The 12462-nt window shown below is 34.5% G+C and overlaps 1 protein-coding gene across 4 annotated transcripts in view; it reads right to left on the reverse strand.

Moving 5' to 3' along the window:
* The window catches only part of CFAP299 (cilia and flagella associated protein 299), a 597649-nt gene that overhangs the window by 366161 nt on the left and 219026 nt on the right, over window positions 1-12462 (reverse strand). For all 4 annotated transcript variants that reach the window (XR_006216911.1, XM_042984311.1, XM_007074782.3 and 1 more), the window contains exon 3: window positions 8123-8213. Coding sequence is in view for 3 of the 4 variants with exons in the window: in XM_042984311.1 (XP_042840245.1) it covers window positions 8123-8213 (91 nt within the window). In the remaining variant the exon portion in view is untranslated. The remainder of the gene's footprint in view (window positions 1-8122; window positions 8214-12462) is intronic.

Genomic DNA, 12462 nt, shown 5'->3' on the forward strand with positions numbered 1-12462 from the left:
ATGATCTCATTGTAGTTTTGATTTTCTTTCCCTTATGATAAGTGATATTGAGCATCTTTTCATGTGTCTATTGGCCATCTATATGTCTTCTTTGGAAAAATGTCTATTCATGTCCTCTGCCCATTGTTTAATTAGATTATTCATTTTGGGGGAGTTGCATTTTATAGATTCTTTATATATATTGGATACTAACCTTTTTTTTAAAAGAGAGAGAAAGTGCACAAGTTGGGGAGAAGACAGAGGGGGAGTGAGAAATAATCATAAGCAGGCTCCACACTCAGCATGGAGCCTGACATGGGTTTCTGTCCCAGGACCCTGGGATCATGACCTAAGCCAAAATCAAGAGATGGACGCTCAACTGACTGAGACACCCAGCCTCCCCTGACTACTAACCCTTTATCAGATATATCATTTGCAAACGTTCTCTTCCATTCTGTAGGTTGCCTTTTAGTTTTGTTGATTGTTTCCTTCACTGTGCAGAAGTTTTTTATTTTTATGTAGTCCCAATATTTTATATTTGCTTTTGTTGTCCTTGCCTCAGGAGACATATCTAGAAAGAAGGTACTAAAGCTGATGTCAAAGAAGTGACCACCTTCTCTTCCAGGATTTTTATGGTTTCAGGTCTCACATTTAGGTCTTTAATCCATTTTGAGTTTATTTTTGTGTATGCTATAAGAAAGTGTTCCAGTTTCATTCTTCTGCATGTAGCTGTCCAGTTTTCCCAACACCATTTGTTGAAGAGACTGTTGTTTTCCCATTGGATATTCTTTCCTGCTTTGTCAAAGATTAATTGACCATATAGTGGTAGGTTCATTTCTGGGTTCTCTTTTCTCTTCCATTGATCTATGTATCTGTTTTTGTGCCAGTACCATACTGTCTTGATGACTACAGCTTTGTAATACCACTTGAACTCTGGAATTGTGATGTTTCCAGCTTTGATTTCTTTTTCAGGATTGCTTTGGCTATTCGAGGTCTTTTGTGGTACCATACAATTTTAGGATTGTTTGTTCTAGCTCTGTGAAAAATGCTGGTGGCATTTTGATAGGGATTGCATTACACGTATAGATTACTTTGGGTGGTGTAGACATTTTAACAATATTTGTTCTTCCAATATATGAGTATGGAATGTCTTTCCATTTTTTGTGTCATTTTCAATTTCTTTCATCAGTATTTTACAGTCTTCAGAATAGAGGTCTTTCATCTCCTTAGTTAGTTTATTCCTAGGCATCTTATTGCTTTTGGTGCAACTGTAAATGGTATTGATTCCTTAATTTTTCTTTCTGCTGCTTCATTATTGGTGTATAGAAATGCAACAGATTTCTGTACATTGATTTTTGTATCCTGCAATTTTACTGAATTCGTTTATCAGTTACAGAAGTTTTTTGGTGGAGTCTTTCAGGTTTTCTGTATATAGTATCATGTCATAGAAGGAACATACTTCAACATAATAAAAGCCATATATGAAAAATCTCACACCTAATATCACCCTAAATGGGGAAAAACTGAGAGCTTTTCCTCCATGGTCAGGAACAGGCCAGGGATGTCCACTCTTACCACTTTTATTTAACATGGTACTGGAAGTTATAGCCAGAGAACTAAGACAACAAAAATAAATAAAAGGCATCCAAATTGACAAGAAAGAAGTCAAACTCTCACTATTTGCAGATGACATGATACTGTATACAGAAAACCTGAAAGACTACCAAAAATCCATAAATTTATGTCCATCTACACATCAGTGTGATTTGCCTCAGAGTTTCTGGATATCTAGAACCAAACTTACTTAATTTTTTTTTCCAAGCACTTATCATAAACATGCACTTAATGAATAACTCACTGTGGTGGTAGTGTTAAAAACTTCATTAGCATAAGCAATTAGAAAATTACACTTTCTCAGAAAACAATAAATCTCCTTATAAATGAGAAAGAAATGGTTAATTATTTTAGTTTTTAAAGAATTTTTAAATCTTTAATATAAGACTCATGAGGTAGAAACATTTTCATACATGCATGGAACACATTTAAAATAAATTTAGGGGCATCTGGGTAGCTCAGTCAGTTAAGCATCCAACTCTTGATCTTGGGTCAGGTCATGATCTTACAGTTCATGAGATTGAGCCCCACATCAGTCTCTGGGCTGACAGAGCAGAGCCTACTTAGGATTCTCTCTCTCCCTCTCTCTCTGCCCCTTCCCACCTCAAAATAAATAAACTTTAAAAATTTAATTTAATTTAACTTAAGCTAAATTAAATTAGTTATTTTAGTAGGAAAACATTGTATCTGTCATATGAAGCACTACATACTTAATAAAAATCCTTTTAACATTTTGTATATGAATTGTACATAAGTCTCAATGTTTTGTCTACTCTAAAACAAGAGCATTTGGGGGGAAATGTAAGGAAAGGATGTGTGTGTTTTTGTATAAAGTATTTATATATGTATATATATGCATATTCACAAATTATACATACACTTATATGCAGTATATACTACATATGAAATTCAGAGACATTCATAATATTGATTATTGAATTAAATCAAGTAATCTTCAGATTAATACAAGCTTTACTTAAAAATGGTTTATCTAAACAATATTTAAGTCCATAGCATTTGACCCACTGATTCACTGAAATCTTTATTTATTGTTTTACATGTTTATTTATTCTGAAAGAGAGGGAAAGGGAGAGAGTGAACACACAAGAGCAGGGGAGAGGCAGAGAGAGAGGGAGAGAAAATCCCAAGCAGGGTCTGCACTGTCAGCATGGAGCCCAAGGTGGGACTCAATCTCATGAACCATGAGTTCAAGACCTGAGCCAAAATCAAGAGTCAGGCACTTAACTGACTGAGCCAACCAGTTGCCCCTCCACTGAAATCTTTAAAGGAATTATATTTCCAAGAATTTGTATTCTTTTAGTAACAGTTATACAAACTTTTAATTGTCATAAAACGCTGTTCCTTCCCAGGTCATAAAGCTAAGACTACATGTCTATGCAGTAGGTTTGTAGAAATGGTATGAGTGTATATAATAAGCAAGTAATCCTATAACTTTAGCATTGAAAGTATTAGGGTGGAGGCCCACTGGGAGGTGGGGACAGAGAAGAATGACGTTTCCCCAAGCTCTAGGCTCTATAGCAGAGTAAATTCAAGGCCTAAATGGAGAAAACTAGTAAATCAATTTTGCAATTAGTTGACCAGAGAGAGAAAGAGAACACCCAGAACAAGATTCAATTACACCAAATAGCATTTGAAACCTGGGATCACCCAACTTAACAATAAAATAAAAAGTTGTGAGTGTGGGAAAGTAAATCCAATCTTTTTCTAATTTCCTAGATGCATTTAACAAAAATTACCTAAGAAAATTGCTATGGAATTAGCCCTTCAAGCCTTATTAGGCCATGCAGATCAATTATGTCAGTTCTAAAACTATATCATAATTTTTCCAGCGTGTACTTTCATTAAAATGAAACAAAAAGAGTAGCAAGTGAGCCTCTGGGTTGAAATTCTCCATTTATTTTGTACTCACTATGTAGAGAAATACTAATGCTTAGGAAATAGTCATGTCCCTTGGAGAGTTCAGACCTCATAAAATTCACATATAATTTCTGCTGACAGCAAATTAATATAGTTCAAATCTCATGAATATTGTATACTTTATAGGACTACTTTTTAAAAAGCATATACATTTACTAAATGGCTTTTAAATAAGCTTGTGATCGTCATAATTAGCTTTGTCTAAAATATGTTGTATTCTCTTATAGTTTTCTATAAACCCATTTGGAGTCTGCTTTAAGACTAGAGTAGGAAATAGAAAATTAAGCCTTAAATGCCACTCTTGATATAATGATATGTATTCTGCTGATTACAATAATACCACAAATTCAAAGGCCCAAATAAATGACCATGCTATTTTCGTGTCAGCAAACTATGAGTCTGATAAGATTCCAATTTTAAAATCAGTGACCACCCATCCAACATACAATGTTAACTCTTTAGCATACTCAATAAAAGTTAAATCTGAGGCCTTCTCTAGGGAAAAGACAAATCCATAATGATGTAATTAAAGATCATTCAGAGCAATAATGCAGAAAAAATAGATACACTCATAGCAGAGCTGTCTCATCTTCCCAAACTCAAACTCACCAACCAACTTAGCTGGTGTGCCTATAGATCTTTCTTCCCTCCTGCTATAACTTTACAAATGGCTTCTGCCCCTCTCAAAGACAAACCCTTCCCTAGTGTTCTGGACCCGATCTTCCTTTTAAGGACTTCTTTTCATCAATCATTTCCTTTTTCTCCTACACCATCAATACCCCTCTCTCTACTGGATCATTCCTATTAACATAAAACATGGGTTAATATTATCCATCTAAAATTAAAACACAACAAAACAAACTACTTGGACTCCAAGCCTTACTCCAGTGACAGTGCAAAAATCAATAAACAGTTGTTTCTCCCTACCTTACACACTTTTTTCTTTTTTCTACCTACTCCAATGAGACATTTACCCATTCCCATCACTGAAACAGCCCTTGCCAATGTAACCATGATATTTACCTAGCCCAAAACAATGTCAAACTATTTATCATTTGTTGTGGGTTGAATCATGCCCCCCAGCTGTCCAAAAAAGATATGTTTAACCCTTGGTACTTATGAATGTTACCTTATTTGGAAATAAGGTCTTTGTATGTATAATAAAATTAAGATTAGATCATATTCAATTGGGGAGGAGGATCCAATATGATCGGTGTTTTTATGAAAACAGAAGACAGAAACACAGGTTCAGAAGGAGAATTGTGTGATAATGGAGGCATAGATTAGAGTGATAGGTCTACAGACCAAAGAACACCAGTGATTTCCAGAAACACCAGAAGTTAAGGGAAAGGCATAGAAGAGATTCTCCCCTAGATCTTTGGAGAGAACTTGGTTCTGCCAACATCTTCATTTCAGACTTCTGTGAAATAAGACTTTCTGTGAGAAAATAAGTTTCTGTTGTGTTAAGCCCCCCAGTTTGTAGTAACTTGTTAACAATAGCCAGGGGAAACTTAGGCATCATCTTATTTGACCTCTCAGCAGCATCTGACATGGTGAGCATTCTTTCCTTTAAAATTGCTTCTTCTCCCATGTTTGTAGCATTGCTCCCACTTGACTTTTCTTCTACTTTTCTCATACTTGCTACTTCTCAGTATTGTTTGCTGGCTCTTTCACACATTCCAGATCTCTAAATGTTGGGGTTTCATAAAGATCTATCATTGGACTTCACTTTTCTTTACCTATACTCTCTGCCTAGTAAATATCTGCAAGTCCATGACTTTCCACACCATTTAGGTATAGGTATCTTTCAGATTTATATTCTAGCCAAGACTTCTCTAAGTTCTAAATCCCTATACGTAAAAGACCAATCAACTTCTCCACTTGAGTACCTAAGAGGCATTACAAAATTAACACTGCCAGCACGGCACAATTTGATTATTGATTCTCGAAACCAGCATTCCTCAAGAGTTCTCCTGCCACAGTGAGTAGCAACATCATCTACGTCTTGTTCAAGCCAAAAACCTAGTAGTCATCTTGCTTTCCTTTCTTTAATATTCTACATCAAACACAATAATGAGTCCTTTCTGTTCTGCCACCAAAACACAGACAGGATTCAGTAACTTCTCTCTATCTCTAATAGTACCACCTTGTAAGAGTTTCACCTCTTGCTGGTTGATTACAAAAGCTCCCTATCTTACCTCCTTGCCTCTGTGCTAGGCCTCCTTCACACATTTTCCACCCCACACAGCAGCAGTGAGATCAATCTTTCTAAAGTGTAAACCAGATTAGGGTTACTTCTTTAAGTTGCCCATCAACTTTCTAGTTCAAAAATAGAAGAATATAAAAATTAAAATTAAAGAACAAAATCAAAATTCCTTAAAACCTATATGTTCTGGCTGTGACTTCCACTCTGACCTCATCTGTCTCTACAATCCCTTTCAATAAATATATTCCAGCCATTCTGGTCTTCTTACCATCTTTGAATATGTCATAATTGCTATTATCTCAGGAACTTTTAATATGCTGTACCTTTTTCTTGGGCTATCTCTCCCTCTCAAATCATTATCTGTTTGGGGTGTCTCTCCCTTCAAATTCTGTGGCTATCTTCTTCACTTCATTCAAGTCCAACAGATGTCACCTCCTCAAAGTGATTTTCCTATATACTGTAGCTAAAGCAACCAACTACTCTCTATTCAATATGTTTTTATTCAATTTTATTCTTTTATGTTTTCCATAGTACCTATCCAGAGCTGAAATTAATTGTGCCACTTTTATTTTGCTTACTTATTTTCTATCTCCTTCTCTCAACTATAAACCCTTTAAGGTCATGGATTCTGCAGTACCTCAGTGTCCCAGGGACTAGAACAGTTCCAGGCATGAGCAGGTTGCACAAGAAAATGTATTGAGTGACTGGCAAATGGATGGGAGGTGGGTAAGAAAATACATAAGTGTATCATTTAGGAGGCTATGATAGCAATTTACTTAAAATAGAATGGTAGTTTGAATCAAAGTAAATGATAGTTGAGAGGGTGAAAAGTGAAGTGACTTGATTTATATTTAGGAGAAATTAGTGGTTCGTTCAACATGAGTGAGAGAGAGAGTAGGGAATCCATAGTGACTGACATGCTTCTATCTGGGTAAATGAGCGGTTAAGTCTGCACTCATTATTAAAGGAAATTGCAATAGGAGAGAAAGACTTAAAAAGATATTTTTGAGAGGAAGTATGCCACTTTGGTTAAAAATGTGGGTTTTGGGTCTCTAAAGCTATTTGTGTTTGTTGGTCTAATGTCTAACCATGGCCATTTTTTTTAACCTTATGGAATCAAATTTCCACCCTTACTATAGATGGAATTTTTCTTGTCAAATATATATATATATATATATATGTATATACATATATATATATATATGTATATACATATATATATATATATATACATATATATATATATATATATGTATATATATATATATTAATCTGTATGGATGTTTTTTAATCCCTGTCTTGTTTGATCACTAATGATCATTTGTTCCTTCTTGTAAGTCCTTATGATAGATTCCTGTGCCATCACATTCTTTTGCCTTTATTCCCATCTTTTTAGCTGCTCTTTCTATTTAGAGTCAGGTAAATTTCAAACTTTTCTGTTGTAATTTACAAGGCCTATCAGAGTTTACTCTTTATCCATATTTCCAACTTCACCTCTTAAACTTCACTTGTCCAACTCCTCCAAGAATCTCCCTAATTTCAAGTCCAGGTTAATTCTATTCAATTGGCTGACCAAAATATGATCTTTTCTCTCTCTAAATATAGTGAGGATTTTGTCCGCATGTAAAATTTTCAAAGGCCCTGACAGTGAGAAAAATTCCAACTACTTTTTGAGAAAACTTTAGTAAAATAGACCTCCTTATACACATATTTTTCTGTTGCTATAAATTTTTCATCACACTACTTCTGAGGATTTTTCTGTAAGTCACATTTGCCTTTTTTCATCCTTGACTTGGAACATTTTAAGACCTACAGAAGACTGATATTACTAGTATTATATTAACAAAAGGTGAAAGCAAATATGTATTCCAAAAATATTAACACTTCTACATATATTATCTAGCATACATTTTAATATAGTAATAATATATTATCCATGGTGATTAAAAATTATGCTTCTCCATCATGTGGTTTGTATCACATCTCCAAATGTAGGACTACAAGGCAGACTACAAGACTATCTTCTGAAGGCAGTATGAAATCAGGTAGGCATAGGGCAAAACTTGGGGGACAGTAGATGATGTGACTTGGTAGAGCACACCAGGAGGCTGAGCTAGAGCAGGAATTTTCAGCATAAGACCAGCACAAAGAGTCGTGCATTTTCTCTACAATAGATGTATGGGATTCTATTTTTTATTCACCATTTGGGTACTTCCACAGTTGTAAGTGGGAATAAGTTTTTTTCCTATATAAATTGTATAATATATAAAACAAAGAGCCTTATTATATCCCTCATGAATTACTTCTCAGGGAAGATATTAAAATGTATATTATTGACACCAACTGTGCCTTTAATGTATACATTTTTAGGATGTAGGTACTCACGCTCACTTTTCCATTGTGATTGTCTTCTTCTCTCACTGCCAGAGCCTTCAGAAAATTATCTTGCAGGTCTTTACCAGCACTTGTTAATGTCCTGCAAAATGAAGGTCTTCAGTTATAATATATTAGAAAACAAATATATTAAAGGCACTCAGGGGCCAACAACCGCACTTCTTTATTCCAAGTGACAATTCCTTATAACACAAAAACTATACACACAATCATTATAAATCATACACAATTATTATAATTTACTACATTCCTCAATATAATTTTATACAGTTATAGAATCTTTACAAATAATTGGAGTCAAGTGTGTAAACAATATATATGTCTATATCAATACTCAAGCCAGAAACAGTTAATTTCATTTACATGCCCATTTTATTCTTTTTATCATACCATGCAAATTCAATGTATTTATACCTCTCACTACCCACAATAATTTTAGATTGCCTACAATTTACATATAATTTATTTACTTAATATAAGAAAATTAGAACACTGGAAACCTAATCCAATTCCCTTACTGGGATAAAGCATTAATCTTAGCTCTATGAGGATATAAACACAGCAAAAAAAAAAAAAAAAAAAGGAAACTAAGTTGAGTTATCTTTGTCAGATAAAAAGAAACAGGGGTGCCTCTGGCTCAGTTAGTGGAACATATGTCTCTTGATCTCAGGATTGTGAATTCAATCCCCACATTGGGTGTAAAGATGACTTAAAAAAAATAAAATCTTTAAAAAAAAGAACTCAAGAGAAATAAAATGAGTAAGCTGGGGATGTAATATACAACACGGTGTAACTATATTAACTATAATTAATAATACTGTATTGTATATTTGGAAGTTGATAAGAGTAGATCTTAGAAGTTTTCACCACACAAAAAAAGAATTTATAACTATGTGTGGCAATGGATGTTAACTAGACTTACTGGGGTGATCATTTACATACACATATATACATATATTGAATCATTATGTTGTACATCTGAAACTAATATTATATGTCAATTTTGTCTTGATAAAATAAATTTTAAGAATTCAGGAAAGAAATGGCTATTCCTGGAACAATTTTTTTTTTTAAATATTGATGATATCGGGGCACCTGGGTGGCTCAGTCGGTTAAGCAACTGACCCTTGATTTCGGCTCAGGTCAAGATCTCATGGTCATGAAATCAAGCCCTGTGTCAGGCTCCACGCTGAGTGGAGCCTGCTGAAGATTCTCTCTCTCCCTCTCTCCCTTCCCTCTTCACTTGTGCCTCAAGCTTAACCAATGCCATTTCACCTCATGAGATTGTATGCCATAAACTGAGAGACACAAGAATAAAAATCAGTTGGGGTTATAGTGTCTGTTTTTAATTCCTACTACATAGCTACTACATTCCTACTACATTCAGCCTTTTCTTCCTATCCATGATAATAGGTATCGGTACTCCTCCAATAAATTCATTTTGTTGTTTCGTTCATTAGAATTAGTTTCTATTGGGGTGCCTGAGTGACTCAGTCGGTTAAGCGTCTGCCTCTTATTTTCATCTCAGGTCATAATCTCATGGTTGTGAATTCAAGCCCTGCATCAGGCTCTGTGCTGACAACACGGAGCCTGCTTCACATTCTCTCTCTCCTTCTCTCTCTGCCCCTCCTCTGCTCACTCTCTCTTTCAAAAATAAATACATAAAGTTAAAAAAAATAAGAATCATTGATATAGATCATTGATCAATTATATAAATGATATAAGGTTTTGGTTGTGAGCAACCAAAACCAACTATCTTAGACAGCCATTGTATTCCAATTAAGATAAGCTATTCAGTTAAGATACTCTAGAGTCTTAAAGGTTTCCACATAGTAAGTCTCCCCACACCTCCCACCCCAAACACACCTCGTTTTGTTGTAAATCCTCGGATTATTACAGATAAGTTATAGTCAGATTTGATTACCAACCTCAATCCCACAACAACCAAGGTAACATATCATTATCCATTTTGCATGCTTCCTTTAAATTTATCTTCTATAGTTTATGTATACACTTGTATAATCATAAAAACATACACAATATCATTTGGTGAGTTGTTCAATTTATTATATATTTTGCACTTATTGTTTTATTCCTATTGTTGTTATTGTTCCTGGGAACAGATGCTTATGAGAGTGCCGAGGAAGATCAAAATTATTCCCAGGTATATCAGACATGAAAAGCTGGGAGAATAGTTTTTAGGTACTATGTGTTAATGAGAAAAGAACTCCTGATATTCTGCCAGGCCTGGCTCTCTTGTTAATGACTGAGGTTTTTAACAGACATCTAGGCCAGACAGGAAAAAGAAACAGTAAGAAGTAGAATTCTTGCTGCCCCTGGGCACTCACTATAACAAACACTGACCTCCCTTTTCCATAAAAATTAAGCCCTAGCTTTTAGCTGGGCATGAAGCTTCCTGGAATAAAGACTGCATTTCCTAGCTCCTCATGAGGCTAGGTAGGTCTGTATGGCTAACTTTTGCACAATGGATTCCAAATGAAAATTATATAAAACTTCTTAGAGGAGAGAAGGTACACTTTCTCCTGTAGCTGGAGAGCAATATAATGACTGTTGCTTGCTCCAGCTGCTATCTTGACTTAAATTGGAGGCCACCATTATGGAGAAACAAGAGAAAGAAGCAGCGACCCTGACACCCAGGAGCATCAGTCAGCTTAGATGGGTAATATCTCCACTGCTGAAATATGAGACTGAATTTACATTTTGTTTCAGACACTGTTTGGGGGGGTTTTCTATTATTTTTCACTAAACCTAATCCAAAATAATATATTCACCATATGAAATTTGCTCACCTTTCTGAAGAAAGATGCTGTGGAATTGGCCTGGTGATCAAATTGGATTTTAACCTTATTTGCAACAATCTAAAGATTTCCCAGGGGACTGTATTATTATGTAATTAAATTATTTTTTAAATAGTCAGAAAGTTAAGTCTTTTAAATGGAAGCATGAGGTAATGACAATTAAGCTGATATATAAGATGGGACATCAGTCTTTAATTCCCACTCACCAACTGATTAGTCCAAGTCACCACATTTTTCTGAACCTAGGTTTCATAATGGACTAAATAATCTCTAAGCCTCTAAGCACCTGTAAAACTTGTGATTTAAAATGATCATACTTGGGGCACCTGGGTGGCTCAGTTGGTTGAGTGTTCGACTTTGGCTTAGGTCAGGATCTCACGGGGAATCAGGAGTTTAAACCCTGCATCAGGCTCTCTGCTGTCAGCGCAGAGCCCGCTTCAGATCCTCTGTCTCCCTCTCTCTGCCCCTCCCCTGATTGCACTCTTTCTCTTTCTCTCTCCAAAATAAACATTTAAAATAAATAAATAAATAAATAAGGTGATCATACTCTATCATCAATTAGCATATATCATTAATTTGCAATTAGTCTAAAAGTGACTATTATACTGACATTATATTAAGATCATGCTGCTCCTCTTTTTTTTTTTTATTTTTAAGTCTTACATACATAGACTCGTATCATTTCCTATAACCTCTATGAGAAATATAAAAGTATTTTTGTTACATAAACTGGGAACAGAAAGGATAAGATCTAAAGCTCCTAAGCTATATGCACCAGAGTAAAAACGTTATATAAATAATCGATTATTATACCATGCTACATCTGAGAACCGGAAACTTCTCAGCAAGGGGAATTATTGAGCAAGAAAGTTAATGCAGTGTGTGGTAAGGAATCCTTACATCTTTAACATGCATTACTCTTACTTAACTAGATTTATTTAACAGTCAGTGACCTGAGACAACTTGCTTAAGTAAATATTACAAAAGGAGTCACTTCCTCAAGAAGTGAAGTAGGTCTGTTACAAAATATTAGGGTTATAAGTTTTATAAAGGCAAATACTCCATCTTTGTCATTTACACTCCACTATACTTTGAAAATGGATTAAAAGATCTATAGATGATTTAATTTTTTACCAGCCATGTTTAATCATTAGCTAATGAATTTTATATAATCACACAAGAATTAATCTAAATATATTCTTAATCCTCAACAATTAGGCTACTGTTTTTATGGTTTAGTTATATTGTTTGTGTTATCACACATATTCATATTACTAGATTAACACTCAGAGTAAATTTTAAAAAGAGGAAAAAAATAGAAAACTGTTAAAATAGAAATATTTCCATAAGTTACTTTCTTGAGTTCGCTTATTTTAAAGATTATAAATTCTTTCAGTAAATATTCATGAGCTATTAATCATCTTAAAATTTTAAATGTAAAATTGAAAGTTTTCTAATAAGCAAAGTTTGAAGGATCACTGGAATGTGTTCTAATGAGCAGTTTCTGAATAA

The sequence above is a fragment of the Panthera tigris genome, chromosome B1 (assembly GCF_018350195.1).
Source record: "Panthera tigris isolate Pti1 chromosome B1, P.tigris_Pti1_mat1.1, whole genome shotgun sequence".
Lineage (NCBI taxonomy): Eukaryota > Metazoa > Chordata > Mammalia > Carnivora > Felidae > Panthera > Panthera tigris.